The sequence below is a fragment of the Dicentrarchus labrax genome, unplaced genomic scaffold (genome assembly GCF_905237075.1).
Source record: "Dicentrarchus labrax unplaced genomic scaffold, dlabrax2021, whole genome shotgun sequence".
Taxonomy (NCBI): Eukaryota; Metazoa; Chordata; class Actinopteri; family Moronidae; genus Dicentrarchus; species Dicentrarchus labrax.
The window spans coordinates 15,095,001-15,115,955 of NW_026136712.1; the positions used below are offsets into that span (position 1 = coordinate 15,095,001).

At 36.4% G+C, this 20,955-nt stretch overlaps 1 protein-coding gene across 1 annotated transcript; it reads left to right on the forward strand.

Moving 5' to 3' along the window:
• Positions 1 to 13,928: 13,928 nt before the first annotated feature.
• Positions 13,929 to 20,709, forward strand: tbata (thymus, brain and testes associated). The gene is made up of 9 exons (XM_051418475.1): positions 13,929 to 13,990; positions 14,254 to 14,469; positions 16,170 to 16,340; positions 16,443 to 16,531; positions 17,310 to 17,459; positions 17,888 to 17,969; positions 18,755 to 18,920; positions 19,002 to 19,042; positions 19,832 to 20,709. Exons 2-9 carry the CDS (start codon positions 14,277 to 14,279, stop codon positions 19,921 to 19,923), a joined length of 984 nt encoding a protein of 327 aa, XP_051274435.1. The 5' UTR covers positions 13,929 to 13,990; positions 14,254 to 14,276; the 3' UTR covers positions 19,924 to 20,709.
• The last annotated feature ends 246 nt before the right edge of the window (positions 20,710 to 20,955 follow it).

Here is a 20,955-nt window from a genome sequence, read left to right on the forward strand (position 1 = left end):
ACTGACAGTTTCAGGTCCCCCTCCTGCCTGCCGCGGAATCTTACAGACCCATTAGCCAAATTAAACTTTATCATTCTTATCTACTGCTATGCTATACTGAAGGATGATGGCTAACTACGCTGCTAAATTGCTAGCCTTATTATGTTTATTAGTACAACTATTCCATCAACTGTATTGCAGATGCTGCCAATGTCCACAATTGAGAATATGCCCAAATTCTTGCAAGAATTTATATGCAAATAAAATGATACTCACCTTAAAAATGTCCTTTGTATATCGTATTTGCTAACACAGGGTCTCAACTGTCTGAATTTGCCCAGGCATGCGATAGGTGGGTGGGTGGGTAGGGAAGGGGACTTGAAATGCTGAACTCAAGGTGGAGAAAAAATAAGTTTTCAAGCAAATTTGATTAAGTTAATACAACTTGACTTTTGTTTTAAACCAATTAATGCAGAAATGTTAGTTCAAATTACTCACAATATTAAGTTGACGTAATTACCAACATTATTATATCAACACAACTCATAAAACATTTTTTGCAACTTAAAAGGTCGATCTAAATCAATATATTAGAATTTTTAACTTGCAACCATGCATTTAATTAAGTGGTGATAATAGGGCCACTGAGTTACTTTTTAGAGTGAATTGGTAATAGATTGTAATGGGCTGTATTTCTATAGTGCTTCTATAGAAAGTGCCAACCATGGAAGTTTCTGGCCTGACCATCGGGAGCAATTTGCCTTGTCCCTTTTTGTATCTTTAACTTTGTACTGAGCTTGAAAGCTTTGTTGTCTTTAGTTAGCCAGCTATTACAAAGTTAACAGATAGCTAGAGCTATTGTTGTGCTATATGTTAACAGCAGCTTAGAGCACACAACATATGAGTCACTTTTCTCCTCTTTTGGAAGAGGCTAACGTTAACCTCAAGCCCCTGTGCCAAACTAGCATGTCCCAGTATGTTACTATTACCACATAATTGTTACATAATTTTCACTGTGTAAAAAAGTTTCCTTTTATATAGTTTCCCTTTAAAACGTAACTTACAGGTTATATGTTGGTGCATGGTGGTAAGTTCAACAACAGACTTATTTTTAACTCTCACCTTGTTTCATTATATTCAAACTATTCAGGGGCCATAAGTACACAATATTTTACTAAGTTGTTTCTTGGACACTAAAACATGTAGGCCCACTGTGGCATTATTAGGTAAAATAGTATTAATAATTAATTGCAAAGCAAATTATTTTAGTCATTGCACAGCATGTCAGTTAAACATAACAAAATGTGAAATGACAAGCATACAATTAATCATATATAAAGTATAAACATTACCAATAACAAATTAGCCATGGGTAAATGTTTACTTAGATTTAATCGAAGTTGCAGAACTCAATGCAACCAACTCAAATAACCGTCTGGCTACCAATTCTCTATTTTCCCTGTAATAAGCTCAGGATTAGAAAATTGTAGGGAAATTGCAGACCCATTATATAAAGCATTATCAAATTATCTAGTAATTCACAAAAAGCAAAGATTAGAAAAAAGTTGAAAAAATAAATATAATTTTGAGTGTTAGAAGTTCTTTCAGTTGCTTGAAATCACCCAGAAAATACCTAATAGATGTCACTGAATGAGAGTAAAGAGACAGAGTTGTAATTTATTTGTCTGATGTAAAAAGCTGATTTGTGAGCTGCAATTTACTTCGATCTGTAAATGTCTCAGGGGAGCATTATCATCATAGTCCACTTATGAGATATGAAATTGGATGCTTTTTTGGAAAAACAATTTCATGTATCTGTGTAATTTCCACTGCAACATAATTATTTGCCTTTCTTTTGAATGTACTTTTATGGACTACTGTGTGACTCGACCCAGTCATTGTGAAGTGCTGAGAAGTTAAATGAAAGGAAATACATGTTTTAAAGTACAGTTTATAAAACACACTATTCAAAGTTGTTGTTGAAAATACCTTGGATTTACTATTTTTTACTTGGAGTACAGACAGGCACAATTGGGCTTTCATTCAACATGCATTAGTTAAGTATTTCTTCGGTATATGGTTTGGATATATATATTAAAGAACAGGACTGACAGATTATGGCGGTACCATAGATAGTGTAATTTGCAACTTCAATCAACATATACAAATGTATTAAATGATATGAAACTAGTAGTCACACACTGTCAATATTTGTATAAGATCCCTGTTAAGGAATGTGTTAGCTTTAGTGTGTAGTTATCTTAATTACTGTAGTGGTACTGGTTATAGCTAACATTAGGTAAAATTAGAAATGCATTATAGGACCACACAGGCTGTCCATTTTTGGAGTATATCAGAGCAAAATCAGCAGCTCAATTTACATTTCTCATTTAGAATCTGACATCTGGCCAAACAGTAGGGTATTAAGCACAATTTTTGTGGTTAAAAAATAACAACAAAAAGATTTAGAAAGTTGCAGGGACACAGACGGTACTTTTCCCTAGTTGAAATTACACCTCAGTGTATATATAGAGGACAAATAACATTTTCTGCAATATTGTATGTTTCCACAATTTTACAGACTTCCCTGTCTTGGTCCTGTGCCTTAATTTACTGACAAACCTCCATATTGGCCAAATTATAGTTTCACTACACCGGTTCTGTCTGTCAGGGCCAAGTTCTGTCATAAAATCCAGTATTCTGCAAAAAGGTGCCTCAAACCCAAACTGACATTCTCTCATGGGAGGAAATGCTTCAACTAAGGGATGATGTTCTGTAAACTTGCAGGTGTAGTTTACCAAGTATGTTCCCCAATGAGCCAAAAGACGGTGTGAAGAGATGGAGGACTTATAAATACATGGCAGTCAAGTTCTTTTCCAGTTTATGCACGGAATGTTTATGCTCATAAATAAGCTCCACAAGATCAATCATGCAAGAATTACCGTAAACCCCACAAACACAACACAGAAGAAAATGTTTTAGATTCAGAGTAAATTCGTTGTTGAACATCCAGGTGGTAATTTTTCCTCTGAGGAGAACATGGAGGACAAGTGTTACACAAATAACCAAAAGTATCTTTTTTTTTTTTCTCATTCAACAATGAATACAGACTTTATTAGTAGTTAAAATGTTGCATATTGAAGTAATAGAACTACTGAAAGTGTGTCCCTCTTTCATATTGAGGGTCAGAAAACTATTGAAAACGTCAACGTTGATAGTGCTCTTTGGCTGTTTGGAGGAATTTCTAACTGCATTTTAGAGATCAATGAAATTTAGCGTGGTTGCATGCCAAAAAATAACACGTAAAATGTTGTTTGATTTATTTATGGTTTATTTGATAGATACAGTTAACCTAGACAGGCTGAAAACAACCATTCTGTGCAAGTATCATAATGCTCATAGGGGATGCTATTTTGCATTGAGTTTTCAGATATTTGAAACTGGAGGAGGATGATTAACTTTCAGACCAGGGTGATGAGAACTGCAATACTTAAAAAAAAAAGGAGATGAAAGCATTCACTATTTTTTTAAATCAGTGGTTTAGATATGGTCCAAATTAAGTAAGCGTAATTGTACAATCCTAATCATCATTTTCAAAGAAAAGGCTTAAGTCCAAAATTGCCACCAAATTGTGAGGAACTGTGTGATAAACAAGTTATTTATTTATTTATGGTTTATTTGATAGGGATAGATACAGTAAACCTAGAAAGGCTGAAAACAGCCATTCAGTGCAAGTATCATAGTGTTTATAGGGGATGCTATTTTGCCATTGCCATGAGTTTTCAGATATCTGATAATAAAACAAAGTACTGGAAATGAAAACAAAAACGACTTCGTATTGGTTCATAATGAAAATTTCATGGGGACGTGGGGAGCCTTGTGCAGGACTATTTTCTTTATCCCACTCCCACAGCTTCCAGTGGAACATTACTACCTACTCCGGCTGTGTGTGTGTTCCACTCTCGCCCACACCAGCAAATACTCGGACCATTCACACCTGCACAATAGACGTCTTTTACAGTCCCGCAGGTGAAAAGACATTATTTTACTGTGTCAGTAACAGCCATTTACAGTTTATATAACAACTGAAACATTTCTTCAAACGCCTTCCTTTAATTTTTCTTTTCAGCTCTGTCCGTCTCCATCCTTTTGCTGGGCACTGGCTAAAACCCAGGACCCACAGTTTATTTTGCGACCGTTTGCAGCAAAGTCAAAACCGGTCCTGTGAGTTTTGTGTTGGGTTCCGCTGCATCCAGATTTCAATGCAGTCCTCTAGTCTGACTCTGTACCAAATTTCATGGAAATCCATCCAATAGATGGTGAGAGATCATTAAAAATGTAGAATGTCAACTTCTTGGTGTCGAAATTTATAATAACTGGTGGCACTTGATGAAAAGTCAGGGGATCATTAAAGTGATTATGATTTATTCTCTGGATACATTGATATCTTTTTCAGTTCTTTTTACAATTCAAAACCCCAAAATTCAACCTGTAGGTGATACTAGAGGAAAAGTCGAAGGATCAACAGAGGGACTCACCCTCTGGGGACCACAACTGTGTGTACAAATTTACAATGGCAATCCATCCAATAATGGTTAAGATATGAGTCTGAACCAAAGACTGACATTGCCATTGATAGATTCATAGACAATTATAGTCATTAGCATGGCTAAAAACATCAGGCGACTGCTGAACATCAGTGTAGTTTTGTCCTTTTATGAGAGAACTCTCATCCCAACATGGTGTCAGTATTTTCATTATATGCTAATTAAATCAGAAATTTAATATAAAAGTGACACAAAAACAAAGCCCCATGCCTCAAGGTGCTATGGCAACACCTTAGCTGTGGTCTGCAGAAGTGTAGGTTGATAGAAATGTCCTTGAGCTTTATGTGTGTTGGAGCCGGATAAACTTTAATAAGCTGAACTGAAAGCACAGTGCAGCAGCCTCTTTGCATTCAACCTAAAAGTTAACTAAATGAAAAGTCTGTTCACCTGAGCTGAATACATGAATTCAAAGAAACAGAAAAGGTGAGAAAAAGCATTAGCGTATGTGCTGTCAATTCAACACAACAGACATAATAAGACCAGCATTTATCTGTGTGAGAGCGTATGTAAGTCAGACAGAAGTGGGTGGGCTCACTAATTTATACTTGCTAATAAGCCTATCAAGGTTAATGCAAATCCATAGCTACAGCTGTTAAAAATATGTGTTGTCAAAAAGGGCCTTTGTCCTGCACCACCTTGTTTACCAAGCCTGGGCTTTTTTGTATTGATTCCTGGCTAAAGTGTGCAGTGCCTACAAATATCCTTTTTTTGTTGTTGTTTTGCTGTTCTGGGACTTATGTTATGGTGAAAAATCCAGCAAAATATACAGACATCTCCTAAAAATATACAATTATAATAAAATTAAACATTTATAGTGAGAAATTTCCAATAAAACTGAGTAAAAAGGAGCAGAACAAAAAGAGATGATGGAATAACAACACAGGCAACTAGAAAAGGGATCAATATTAAAGTGGGAAAAAGGTAGGATTAAAATTACTTGGTAAAAGAAGAGAAGTCCTATAAAAGTGAGTTTCAGGAATTGATTTACTGATTTTCTCACCCTGAGATGCCTAGGCAGGGGTTGCCAAATGGGAGTCCAGACTAAAAAGGCTGCTCACCCTGTTGCCTGAAGATTTCAGACTGCACTGTGGCTCACTGGGGATGTAGCTGTGCCTGCATGCAGTGTCTTAAAAGTTATCAGCAAAATCGAACTCACAGGGTGCCAAGAGAGGCAAGAATGAGCGTGAAGTGTTCTCTTTTCCTGGAATTTGTGAAAAGCCCAGCTGCAGCAGCAGCATTTAGAATAAGCTGGAGGTGGATGATTAGCTTTTAGGCCAGGGTGATAATAACTGCAATACTCCAGAAAAAAGGAGATGAAAGCATTCACTATTTTTTAAATCAGTGGTTTAGATATGGTCCAATTTAGTACAATCCTAGTCCAATTTTGCCTCCAAATTGTGAGCAACTGTGTGATAAACAACCAAGCTGTGAGGGAATAAGAAATATATAGAGAAAGGCAAGTCACATTAAATAATGTCAGATGCGGATTTGAAAAGTTCTGTACCATCCAGCTTTAAGAGCTGAAAAATAGGTCAATAGCTGGACAATAATAATATTATATAATAATAATAATAATAATAATAATAATAATAATAATAATGATTTCACCAGATTTTACAGTGACATGCAGCTGTGTATCATCAGCATAGAAGCAGGAATTGATAGATATATTGATAATTGATATAGTGTTTATAAATATATGTCCTATAGGCAGCATAGGAATGAATGGAATGGATTTCTTGACAACTATTGGACGGATTACTATGAAAACTGGTCCAGATATTTCATGTCATCTTGCAGGTGAATTATCTTCACTTTGTGATCCCTCCAATTTTTCATCTAGCGCCATCATCAGGTCGACTTTCAGATTTGTACAACACAGAGTCATTGTGAGCATGCTAACATGCTGACATTAGCATTTAGCTCAAAGCCACACTGTAGCTATGTTCAGCATCATAGACCGGCTGGATCATGAGCAGGATAAAAAAAAAATGTATTACGCTGTTTTTGGTTTTTATTTTTGTTTGTTTTTACTAATGTTGACAGTGATTTGTTCAAAGTGGGTAAACAGAGAGCCGCTCAAGGGATGTGTATTTAAAATTTAAATAAGAAACAAACAAATGCAGGAATGGCTTTAGAGGGTAATAGGGGCTGACCACAGAGCTAATGGTGTGAATTAAAACCTGAAAACATTATATCTTATGTCATTCTACTGTATTCTTTAGATTTTAAGAGTAAATGATGCGTGAAGTTTCTTTTACTATTTTGTCTGCTTTCCTTTCTTTTGATTAGGTCAGTTATATAACCTAGAACCTAGGAATTGTGTTTGACAGCCTTTCCTTCAAAATGAACAATTGTGTCTGAAAATGTTCTAAAACGTAGTATTAAAATCAAGAACTATTGGTCCTGAGCAGAGGGTGGAGGCGTGAGGGATTCAATATGTGTATGTAGGAGGGGTGGGTGAAGGAGGTGAAAAGGAAAATAAATCTTGAGTTTGATGTTCGGCCATATTAAAGCACTAGATATTGAGTGTGACCTTTGGTGTGAGTCGGCCAACTAAAAAACTGAACAATGTAAAGTGATTCAAACTATTTAAAATAATCAGACACCAGAGAACATTAATATAACAATGGATGAATATGGACACAAGAAGACAAAAAAGTACAGAGATATGTAATTAAACCCAAGGTCACTAGACTGATATCTGTAACTTTTACTTGCATATGTATTAACATATTTTAAGCCAGAAGGGAAACATTACAAAGGTTCCAAAAATGCATCAGTTCAGTGAGCCCAGTACTCTGCAGGCTCAACTAAAAGCCTAGAAGATGAGGCCATTTTACAGAACCGGTTATATTTTGATTATACTGCTATTTTTCCACATTTCATGAGAATCATACCTTCATACAGTACATACAGTAACGCAAATTCAATAATGTTTTTTAAGTAAATATATCAATAAACTGTATCTCTGTAAACCTTTGGATGCTAAGGAGTTCAAAATACATTTCCTTTTATCTCTGCTTAAGAACAGGAAGGTTTCTTGTTTTTGTTATATTATATTATAATGATTAATCACTGACCTTTTTTTGTCAAAAATGTGTTATTTACATTACATTCTTTTTTATTTTAACATATCATTTTATTTTGTGTGGTTTATTTGAACTTTTATTACCCTAAAATATGAGGAATTTCATCAACCGATCAATTTCTAACTGGCTAAAGGCATAGGCCGTAGGTGGTCGTCTAGAGTTCCAAATAAAAAGTTTTGGTTTTTTTTCCAGTGGGTGCCCTTCCCTTATTTTCTGCATTGAGGTAACAAATGAACAAATAGATAAATATATACATGAGGAAAGAAAGAAAGAAAGAAAGAAAGAAAGAAAGAAAGAAAGAAAGAAAGGTGCTGAAAATTTGCTTACTAATTTCTGTGACATTTTATGTTTTACACCTAGTAGTATGTGTTTAGTTGTTACTTAGCGTTATGTTGTCATAAAGCCATGCCTGGTGGAATGTATTTGTGTAAGCCAGTACGTGACTATGCTCAGGTACACCCCTGAAGGTTCTGCTGTGGAGAGATTTCTCTGTTTCTCTCCGTTAGTGAATAGAACTGTGGTGGGACTCGAAAAAATTCCTGAAGGTGCAGCTTCAGCCATATAAGTTGGAAAACAAACATTCCATCACACACAATTTGTGCACTGCTATGCCCACCAGGTTAACCTGATCATGCAGCATGCCTGCTCATCTCACACACCAGTCATTTTAGCCAATATCTCAGCTTTGGAGTCCCCCATGAGAACTGCAGTTCTGGAGGAAGTGTGAGGCAGGTGTGTGGCAGGAGGATTCCAGCATCAGGACAAACAAGGTGGAACTTTGAAAACACACCTCTGCACACCGTGTTTAAACATCAAAACACTTTGAAACAGTGTTCTGAAAAAATCTGGAATGATCAGTGTGTCGATTCAACAAGCCTTGAGGCTGTCTGCGTTTCAGTAGGATGTGAGATTTCTTGTTATCTTTTTTCCACTGTGCTCTCGTGCATGTGGATTTTCTCTACAGCATTCTTCAAACAAGGAACTACAGATTCTCTCAAAACAAGCCTTGGAGATTTTTTCCTGCTACGTATCTGAACTGAATAAAGACAAGCTGACCACAGATGAAACTCAGCTACCTCCAGATGCTAGACACAGCTGTTGCTGCAGCAACGCTGTGTTGGATGCTGTGTCAAATAAGGATAGAGCAGTCAAAGGCTCACTTTGAGAAAGTCTTTTACAGAATTTTTAACTTGTTGACTCTGAACAGTTTATGCTGTTTAAGACCAGTTTCCCCCAGAAGCAGCTGGACACTGCAAGTCAAAACTTCTTCATTATCTGCAAAGAGAAACTGACTATGGGACAGGATAGGCTGAACGCACTGGCTATGCTGACTTCATCCAAAAATCACTCAACTTCAATGACAAGTGCGTCCCAGAAAGGTTGTAGTTGCGAGCTTCTTTTCAAATAGATATGTAGAAAAGCCTATAGACCTCTTAAAAGACCCTCACAAACATTTCCTATGTCTACATATTGCCTGTTCCCCTTCTATTTTTGCTGTGTTTACCAACATTTTTAATTCGAGACATGATGTTTGAGTTAGAAAATGCTCATGCTATTATTTGTCAGCAAAATTAATGTTATTATTAGTAACTAAAAGTTACTGTGACTTGTTCAGGGATTAAAGCTATGGAAAATAAAATTTTAATATGGAAGTTGAAATAAATTCAAGTTTCTAGTTAGCTATGTGCTGAACATTTCTCTGACACATAATGATGATAGACACTGTTGTTGATTACCTACAGCTTGTCTAGGAAAAAAAGGTAGAGGTTAATTTAAGACAATGGTACAGTGGCTGCAAAAAATATGTAAAACCATGAGAGAAAACATCAGCAAATTAGTAGAGAAACATTTTTTGAAAGTTTTATTTTTCACAGTTTTGAATTACAGTGTTAGTGCTGTACTACAGTTACAGTTCAAAGTTGTGATGTGAGAAAATGGTTTTTGTGTCTAATTTAAAGCATGGTGCTAAATTGTTGACTTCAGTCATAACTACTGTTTTTGTGTAAAGTTGGACTAAACTGCCAACATTTTTCAACAATTGTTGCTTTCTGTAAAGCCTTTGAAGATAGGAAACTATTATTCCTTATTATAAAATAAATTCTTAAATCCACCTGATCTAAAACATAAAAATGTAAGAAAATTTAGATATCGTATATATTTGAGAGTACACTGAGGATGCCTGTTATGTTGACCAATAGGCCTACGTAAAAGAGACCTGTACATCAGTTCTGCTATCTGGCATGTGAAAATGTCATTATCTGAAAACCACTCAGATCACACATAGAACCTAATAATTCGAAGGTCATGGTATGCAGAATATGTCATCTTAAGGTTAAAGGTTCAGCTTTTATTGCATTATACAATACGAGATTGCATAATGAAATGCCGATGTAGCCTCATCCAAGCTACATGCACAGAAACTGCATAAATAAGAAATAGAATAAAAAATGAAATGGGAAAAGATAAAATAGAATAACATCACATAAATAAATAAAAACAAGGACGTCACACATGACTAATACAAAAGGTGGAAGAAAAAAAAAGGCAGCTAAACTGTCTGATTTTGCTGGAATTTAGTCTGAATTCCCTTTGGCTATGCACCGAGTCTGAGGGAAAAAACACTTTTTCACATTCTGAAAATCCGCCAAAAACATAAGGAAGCCTTTTAATTAGACACAGAGAATTCACTAACAAAGACCATGCCATTGAACGCATGGAATGGAATGGAATATTTATTGCACATAATGGATAAATGTGAACCAATATGATAAACTGTAGGAGTGATGAAGGTATGGGAAAAGGGTCGAGGGATGAGGGATGGTTTGTGAACGGATGGATGAATGGATGGACAGAGGAGTTTGGGCAAAATGGTGTGAGGGACCCAAGTGGGTGTTGAGACTCCAAGTCGGGGAGCTGTCTATGTCTTCTTTAGAGCCCCAGTGGTTCTCCTATTTGAATAAGAGAGAGAAGGGGAGATGGCTTTGGGGGGGATTGATGTGAAAACTGAGTCAAAGAGGGAGTGAGATGAGACTTCATTATGTACACCAGCTGCACCATGTTCCCATTTTTAAAATTCATTTTTCCACCCAGTTTTTACCCAATTCCCTATGTGCTTGCAGTCTTTGTCCCTGCAAACTCTACTGTTGGCCTGTGGAAAGGTGCAGACAGAAAAGGCTATATCCATTACACACAATTTCACCAGCCACTTCTTTTCACCTTCCAGTAATGAGCTTCACCTATTCCCAGACAGGAAACTGATATTAGACAATGCTGCAAAAACCCCATGTTAAGTTTTTGTTATCTTTAGCCACAGTGTCTGTGTCCACCACTTTGGTCCAGACTGAAATAACTCAACAACTGCTGCAGATTTGGTACAGATATTCATGGGTCCCAGATGATGAATCCAATTGACTTTGGCGATCCCCTGACCTTCACTTTTTATTTAACCTTGGAAATACCTCCTGCTCTGGCACTGAACATTGGCCCTGGATGTAAATCACGAATCTTCCAATTCTTCTTCTTCAAGATAATTACTAGGAATACTGGGCAGTGGTGACCCCAGAAATGTCTCATAAGGGAGTCCAGATAGGGCCACTGAAAACCGGGGTGGTGGTTAAAATTTGAAGTGTATATATTTAAACGGTACACATTAATTAACACAAGGACTTAAATCCACTATGTAAATGTGCCAGATATGAGCAACAACATGAGCCATACAAGCTAATTTTCATCTGCAGTCCCTGGCAGGTTTATGGCATATCAGAAACATAAAAGATTCACATAAGCACAGATAAAAGCACAGAAGGACAAACAAATAGTGACACAATTACCATATTAATGTCTCCTATGTGTCATAACCATATGACACATAAAGGACATCACAGGAAAACATACAAAAGCACATAAGCACAGCCAATTAGTAGAACAATAACAGAAGCAGTTGAGAGATGTATAGTTGCATGGGTAAAATGTTCCAGATATGTGCTGCTGACAGGAAAAGGCTGACTGCCCAAAGGTAATTTTACAGTCATCTCTGGAAGAGAGTCTAAAGATGTAATTTGTATTACAGTGAACCAAATGGCATATTTTGTGTGTATTTACACGACATCAGTTGAGTAGGGAGCCCTCCAGTGTGGCCATCGGCGTGCTAGATCACCTAAGAAAATGGTTTAAGTGATCTGATCACACAAGATGCATGTTAATACCAGGTGCAAACTGTTTGAGCTGAGTTTAAGGTCACTGATTCACCACCTCACAGAGAGATCATATATCACAAAATTTGTAGTTGTTGGAGGTAATTCAGCAGACCAAGCAAAAACACATCAAGCTGAGAACACAGCACAAAGGTACAATGAGGACTCATCTACCTCCTTTCATCTATCATGATTGCAGAAAGCATTGTGGAGACCCACTTTTTTAATTCATGTTTTCTGACACAGCCAAATAGTCTGCCAAAAGGACGTGTGTTCCCAACATCACTGCAGGAATATCAGAACTATTCACTCGCTACAATAACAAACTGATGAGTCCACTCAGGCTTGTGGTTGGGACTAATAATGACCAAGTAAATAGACACACTCTTCAAGGAGCCGCAGGTGTATGGTCACGACTTACAGTGGTCAACAAGGAATGACACACTTTGCAACACACACAACAAAATACAACCCATAAAAACGCCAAAACATAAATTTCTTAGAATGACAAAATATCAGACAGCTCTCAATGCTCACAATGGCAATGCCAACATGCTGATGTTAAACTTATAGTGTAATGTTTATCATTTCCACCATCTTAGTGTGGCGTGTCAGCCAGCTCATTAGCAATAAACACTACAATTAATACAATAATAACATGCTGATTGTTTTCATGTTTAGCAAGCATTTAGTTATAAATCAAATTATTTTTACCTGATTTACCAATTTATGGGGTTGGGGTTGAATGTTTGTATCAAATTTATTTATGTTGTTGAGACATTTCACTTAAAACCCCAAATGTCAACCTTAAAGAAGTAGTATAATACCAGAATCATCAGAAAACATTGTCCGGGGACCTTGGATATCTGTTCAAAAGTTCATGGTAATCAGTAAAATTGTTGTTTAGATTTCAGTCTGGAGTAAGGCACTGCCATCCCAACAGCAGCTAGCAGTTTCCATATGATAGAGACAAGACAAATAACAATGGTTTTCAGTCTGGATTTTTGAAAGAATATCATAAAAAGAAGGTGAACAGGGCTCTAATTGAGATGCAATCTTCTTGTGGTTTTACATTATGGGAAGATGTGAATCCAAGGTGAATCAAATAAACATATAAAACATTTTTTAAACTGCCTGACTTCCAGAAAGTCACGCTTCCCATTAAACCAATAATTGTTTTTTTTTTTTAAATATATATATTTTTATAATTGTAAATACTTATATATATGTATATTGCATAGATAGTTATTTTTATCTTGTTGTTCCCACAAAAAAGAAAAGAATCATCTGTCTAAACGGCCAAATATCTACTGAGTTTTAACCAAGAACTGTGAATGACACAAGCCAGAGGTAGCAGGATCCTTAGATGATTAAACAACATTTGCAGCAATTTTCACACACATATGCCACACCAGGTGCTGCGGAAACAGGTAAACTAAAACATATTGTGTTGGGGTGTAAGCTGCCTCACTCACAAATACATTGAATTGAATTTTGAGAAGAGATGACTGTGGGAGAAGACCTTCAGCTGGGCCAGATGTCTTTGGGTCCTCACACTGTTTAATTCTTCTTCAATTAAACATTTGAGTCCAATAGAGTTAAATTGTAAGTTTCAAAAGCTTATTTCAAGTACAGAGCTGGTCCATGGAGCAAATAATCTAACTCAGGTGTGTCTATGTTCATCTAAAAGGCCCACATTACCCTAATTACCTTCTTTTGACAGCACTGACTTTCAAGTTAATTGCCTGGCACTGTTACACTCCATTGTTTTCACCCCAGCAGATGCATTGAAGCATAACGCCCTCTCAGTCCCTGACATTGTTTCTGATTTGTAAAAAATAAAAATAAAAATCTTTAATGTGTGAGTTTGATTATTGCATTGATTATACATATTTTAATCCATATAGCTAAATTGTATTTCCCATAATGACTACTGTAGTCTTTTTCAATTCTATTATGCTTTGCTCATGAAAATGCTGTCTTAATGAACTGGCTGAGAATGCCAGTCACTCATTGTGCACAGATGCCATTGTTTCTTGTTTAGTTCAGGTTTCTTAGCAACAAAGGCAACACAGAGCATGAAGTACCAGAGGTTCTGAGCTGGAGGCTGCTTTCAGAGGTAAAGTTGTTCTTCAGTGTTTGTTTTTTCTAAATCTGAATACATTATTTTCCTAAAAGATTTCTTCCAGGTAAAACACAAAACATACATTCATTGGTCAAAATTTAAATGCAAAGATGCAAAGGTATATTTGAAATTTTGGAGTGAATAGGGTTTAAGTAGTCTTTTTCTTGTTTTTAGTTAGAGTTAGAGTTTTTTAACATGTGTGGTTACAACTTTTCCTTGAATATTAATGTTTCACTCCTTCTATCATGTCACTTCAGAAAGAGACTTGTCATTCTAAGATATGTCAATAGCACAGAGCCCAGACTCCCGGGGGACGACAGGAGAGAGGAGCCGAGGTCAAACTAATCAGGTGCCGTTCACCACTGAATTTACCAAGATGCTGCCGACAAGCAGTGCACGCTTTGGTACCTTGAGTCATCATTCATTTTTCTCCCGACACAACCCTCATCCACATAGGGTGAGACATATTCAAGGTGAGCAAGTTGATTAGAAAGTTGAATCAATCCATATGCTTCCCTAAATTACAGTAAAGTGTGTTCAATCAAGTGTTTTTTCATTCATGTTTGCAGTACAGACGTCAGCTTTAACCTTCATTTATGATTTCCCTGGGTATTTAACTCCAGTAAACAAGGCAACCTGAAGAAATAAAATCAGCAGATCGTTCTGGTTCCCATTTAGGTTTCTCGAAATTGGTTTCAAATAATTATGTGCAAAATAGATGACATTTTATTGGAGCTGTTTCACAATGGTACAGCAGTGCTTTGAGCTAAATGCTCACAATACTAACATGCTGAAGCTTAGCAGGTATAATGTTTACCATGTTTATCAAAAAATATGGAAAAATATAATGTTGAACAAAGTTGAATGAATATGATTTATGTTGGGGAAAAAATCTACTTGGATGCTTTTTTAAAAATTAGTTTTGGTTCCTTTATCATTTGGCTTTTGAAGGGGGCATGCCAGAAAAAGCCACTAGTTTGCTATTGTTTGCTAAATAGCACAACAACAGCTGATGTGGATGTGAAATTTGACCTGGTGGTGTTGCTAGATGAAAAATCAGGGCATCAGAGGAATTACAATTCATCTTCTGTGGAACAAATTTCCACTAATCCATCTTAAAGTTGTCAGGGTATTTTAATAAACAAAAATGTCAACCTGCTGGTGACACTAGTGGAAAAGTTGATGAATGTGTACCAATCCATTAAGTAGATGTGAGATAATTCACTGGGGGTGCTATAGAGGAAAAACTCAGGATTTTATCTCCTGATTACCAAGGATATCTGTACCAAATTGAATGCCAGTCAATTTAATTATTTTAATGAGAAGTTTCACAAAAAAAAAAAAACATTAAAAAACTTATAGCACCAGAGGAAAAGTCAGGGATCAGAAATCATTAGAATTTTTAATCTGGGGACCATGAATGCTAATCCATCATTAGGACCAACTAACAGACAGATGAACCGTCCAACAGACTGGCATCGCCTACTGGCATCGCCTACAGCCACCCCACGGCTAAAAACTCTGACCAAACAGCAGACAGACAAAGTGAGAGACCAGCTGGTGAACAAAGTGGAGCATTCAGCATCTAATAAGTTATCACCTTAAAAGGTGTATGTTGATATGTTATGGTGATAATGTGTTAACAGCTTTTTCTGCTTCCCCTTAAGTAGAATTGTTCCTTTGCCATTGTGAAAGGACTGCAATTAGAAAACTGCAAAAGAAATCTCTCACTTTCACCACCACATTTATATACATCTTACACTGAACAACAAAAGTCTGTTGCACTCGCTTATTACATGTAATGCATTCATTTAGCTTAAAATGTCTTTGCAGCTTTGCTTACTAGCAGCCCTTAACAAGGTCCTTATTCTGACCTCGCTGTGGAAACCATCCTCCCTATATGTTGTCTTGCAAAGTTACTGATACTGCATATGAAATATTTCATGAGTAGCTACAGGCACCTAGAATAGTAATAGGATACATGAAAGGGACAACTGCATTATTGTCAGTGAAGTAGGTTTCATCCCTGAGGTTCTCTTGAAGTTGCCACCGTTCTGGTGAACGTATTTCTTCAGGGCATGGCTTTGATTGTCCAACACTTCTGAAGAACTACCTTGTGTGTATGTGCGTGTGTGTGGTAACTGTGAATATTGTGCCTTTCTTTTTCCCACAGGACTCAATGGTAGACCTGTTTGCACGGTGAGAGACGATTGGTATGTCACCTCATCATTATTCCCTCATCCACTTCTCAAGAGCCACGTCCTCAGGAAAGCAGCTGGTCCATCTTTTGCCTTTCCGCTTGCCCAGAATCATTATGGAGTCAGTAGTAACAAAAGCAAATCAGGTGTGTTTACACTCACAGCGGCTAAATTGTTGCTGATCTACCTTAAATGAGTCCCATTGAACTTTAGAATAACAGGAGTCATTTTTCCTTTTTATTTCACAGCGCTATTCTCAGAAGCCTGGAGGGATGAACTAAAAGAACTTGCTGCAAAAGTCAGTGTGTCTTCTAAAGCCCAAAAGGACAAAAAAGAGGTAGGGTACCAGTATTGCTGTAATTACTGTAATCTGAAATCTCTCTAATAATAATATAATAATTAATGGCACTGTACACACCACCCTTGGCTACTGAAGTTCTCACAAACATTATAATAAATAGGATATTTTGCATATTATGCGCAGCACAGATTCTCCAATACTGAATTTCCAACAATATTTGGCAACCTTTGGGATAATTACCCTTTACTGTGGGTGTGACATAGAAAGGCAATGTGAGTCAGTGCTCGGTCTCAGAGGTAGCACTTCTTCCCAGACCTACCACAAGCTCAACCAACTGAATGTTTTAGATTTTGGCCGTGGTCTTGGTTAAGGTCTGTCTGGGAGGCACAACCTAAAATTACCCATGAGCTGTCAGACGTCTCTTCAAAAAAGTTTCTAAGACATGACCTAACCTAACCAAGAATAACAAACTAATGTATGCCTCAAGGCAGAAGTTGAATTTATGCTGCTGGGTATGGAAATAATTTGTTATGTTGAGAAAGGTTGATTTTTGTGTTCAGTGCTAAATAGCAAATGTTAGCATGCTAACACGCTAAACTATGATAGAGACCACGTGTCATTGTTAGCATTTTAGCATACTGACTTTAGCATGGAACTCAAAGCACCACTGTACAATAAGAGTCTCACAGACCTACATGGATTCTTAGTTGTGTTAAATCCTTCTTGTTCCTAATTTCCAAAAAAAAAAAAAAAACGTACTCTCTTACTTTAAATTTAAGTGTTTGAACTGCACGGTTTTGTCAACGTATTCTAGGAGCAGCCTGAGGAAGAATTTGCTTGCAGAAAGACCCAGTATTCAGCTGAAACCGGGAGAATCATCCCTCCATCCTCCAAGTCTTACCAACGCAGATCCCATTCCCAGGGCCTGATGTATCCTCAGCCCTTCCATGACCAAGAGCTCATGGTGAAATACTCTTCCACTTCTGTTTAGCTTTTCCACAATTAGAAAAAGTGTAATTTGTATGATATGAGGCATTGCCATGTAATATTAATTCCTTGTTTATTGTGTAGTTGTGTTGTTAATTTTTTTAAATAAAAAAGACCTCCTTAATAAAAAAAAAATTTAAAAAAAAATATTTTTTTTTTTAAAAAAAAAAATTAAAAAAAAAAAAAAAAAAATTTTAAAAAAAAAGAAAATTTTTAAGGGAAAAAAATTTTTAAAAAAAGTTAATTCCATTTTTTTTTTTTTTTTAAAAAAAACCCCCCCCCCAACCCACCAAATTTTTTAAAAAAAAAAATTTAAAAAAAAAAAAAAAAAAAAAAAAATATATATATATATATGTATGTGGCTTCCGATTTAATGTTGTTATGTTCCTGCTGCTTGCTTGTCAGGTTTTGGAGCTACTTTGTCAGATCCTGCAGACAGACTCCCTGTCCACGGTCCAGCAGTGGCTTCTGCTTTCAGGCCAAAGAGGTAAAACCATTCTTCCTTCCACATAAATAATGAGCTTAGTTTGTGCACAGTGGCAGCAGATTTTTTTATTTGCACAGTGCTTTTCTAGATGCTGAACAACATTTCAGGTACTACATGTCAATTTGTCACAGTGTTGTTGCAGTTCGTAGTGTTATAATTACATTAATTCAAGGGTTATTCAGAAGGTTGACAGAAAACTGGTAGCTTCATGTGACGATACAGAGGCTCCCAGTCACTTCAACTGTCACAATTAATTTGACATAAGCACTATTTGCACAAATGTGTTGCATGTCTTACATCAGTTTCTCTGTGAATGTCATATTTTGACTTTTTGTCATTTCCTACAATGCACTACAATACTTTCATTATACCCTCCTTGCCTGAAAGACATTCTTAAGACATCCTTTTTCTTCTTTAAACTGTTTTTTTATTGTAAATAAACAGAATACATCAGAAATATACACACATATTATTCTGCGTAGCCTTTTTTTCATCGGTTAATTACATTCAGTTAATTAAGTGATACCTTCCAAACAATTACATTAAACTGATGATGATTGAATGATGAAGGAATTAATGAGCTCTTGGATTGCTTTGCTAAATACGTTTTAAAGGGATTTTTAATTTTACTTTTGCCACTTTGATAAGTTTAATTACTTTAAGCAGTGCTTTTTAATTGTGTTGGTAAATACTGTCATTTAAATGAACCAGTAAGAGAGTGTATAATTGGTCCGGTGGCATAATCACTGAACCCTTCTCCTGGTATTAATGTGGTTTACTCTCAGAGAAAGACCTGGTGATGGGGATGATCAAACAAGCTCTAGACGGTGTCGACCTCTCAGGTCATCATCAGCAGAACTTCCAGCAGGTCCAGGGTTTTCATCCTGGTGCATCTCCACCGGTATATGGTCCATCATTTGACCAGTCACGGAGAACACCACAAAGAATGAGGTCGGTATGATTTTATCTGGTCCTTTGGTTCAAAACTTTTCAAGCTCAATGTGTTTAATACTATTTAATTTACTTCCATAGCTCATACAGAATGAACCGAGCTTTCAGCGTGGACAAACCAGGTAACTACATATATGTATTATATATAGTATTGCTTTTCTCATTCTTAATGCATTTCAGTTTGTTGTCTATTTTTGCACCAGGACACCTTTGCTTCCTTTTCTCTCACCTGCTGGAGTATTATTAATCTAAAACACCATCAGATGTATGGTCTGATGGTGTCCTTAGATTAAATGACAGCTCTTTCCCTTCTAATATACAGTATACATCAATTAAAACTCATTCATTTGGCAGCAATCTTGTTGATGGCACAAGAGGGGGTCCTGGAAGCCATTAAAATCCATCTCTCACCTCCTCTTTTGAAATGTTCTTTTTTTGAAATGTGTTCTTTTTCCTCCAGTTATTTTGTCTTGGTTTACTGCTTTGTGGCTGCGTGTCTTTGAAAACCTCCTCTTTTTCAGCAACACTGTAGACTCATATGCTCTATTAGCTCTTGGGTATTTTATTGGCACATACATTCTGATTTGTAAGGAAAACTTGTGTTTTGTGTATTTTTATGTGCATTTTGCAATTCAGTACAGTCTCTGAATGTATGGATGTTTTTCTCAATATATAGACCAACCCCCGTGGTGAAGAAGTAGTCACCGTATGAAAGGCTTTCTTCAAATTGTCTGTATAAACCAAGTGGCTAAGAAGAGTTTTTTTCACAACAAAATTGAACCATAACATTCAGAGTGAATACTGGTGGCAATGTTATGTAACATGTTTTCATTTTCAATTTATTCTGAATAGAAAGGATGGAACTTGTGAATACTGTAAAATGGCCGGCTGAATTGAGTGTTCTTTTGCAGAGAGGATTGGAGATGCAGAGGTCCTTGAAGTCCATGCAGGAGTTCAAAATGAGCCTCAAGATCATTCACCTCAGCCCACAGACAGTGTATAGAATTCCTGTTTCATCGTGGTGATAACTGTATCATGGTTACCTTATTATGAGAATTAATTGGTTCCTTTGTTTATTGGTCCCATGATATATGATATCCCAGGTTTTCTTTAGCATATTTGATTAGATGGTTATTAGAAACACAAGCCAGTTTAATAAAAGGATTTCTTTAGATTTTATTAACACTTCAGTAAAAGCTGAACTTCAACCAAACATTTCAGTCCCCTTGAAACCCATACCTAACCCATGACCACATGTACCTAAACCCTAGATCTGTTTTGCTCTTAAAGGACAAGTGTGTAGGAATTAGTGGCATCTAGCGGTGTAGTTGTAGATTGCAACTCCTTCGCTTAACCCCTCGTCTAAGCATGATGGAGAAACTACAGTAGCCATGATCTAGAGCCTGTGGCCAGTGTTTGGTTTGTCCCGTGGTATCTGTAGAGATTAAAGGCTCATATTAAGGTAAGAAAAACTAACATAATCATTCCCATATTCCGGTGATAATACACTAATGAAAACATAGTTATGACTTTTTCCAACAGAAACACAAAAACAAGTTTTCTAATATGTAACAAACTGAACTGAAGTGGACTGCTTTATGGAAGTTTGGCTCAATATAATATACTGTAGCTGTGATAGTGTTCTATTATACTGTGGATGATGTTACATAATTGCATATCATTTGTCTGACGGATCATGTTTTGAAACTGAGAAAAGCAGAGTGACAGGATTAACAAGTATAACCTGTTGTTTGAAGGGAAATAAAACGTATGTTGCTATGTTGCTGTACTGATGTGTGTCAACATAATTTTTTAATTTTAGGATTTAGGGTACATAAACAAAACAAAAGATTACCCGTACCACATGTTCAACTCTCGACAGATCCAATAGTCCGATAGATTTATGACACTATTATCATGCCAACACACTAAATTAGGATGGTAATAAACATTGCTTAACATCAGCATGTTAGCACTGTTATTATTACAAATGTTGATCTTTAAAAAGGCCTGAGGGAGAAACAGCATCAGAATA

Excerpts from the sequence above, each read along its gene's own strand:
- tbata (XM_051418475.1), top strand. The coding sequence starts at position 14,277 with ATGTCAATAGCACAGAGCCCAGACTCCCGGGGGACGACAGGAGAGAGG. Across the intron at positions 16,341-16,442 it reads TAGTAACAAAAGCAAATCAG|CGCTATTCTCAGAAGCCTGG; the intron begins GTGTGTTTACAC and ends TTTATTTCACAG. Across the intron at positions 17,460-17,887 it reads TCCATGACCAAGAGCTCATG|GTTTTGGAGCTACTTTGTCA; the intron begins GTGAAATACTCT and ends CTTGCTTGTCAG.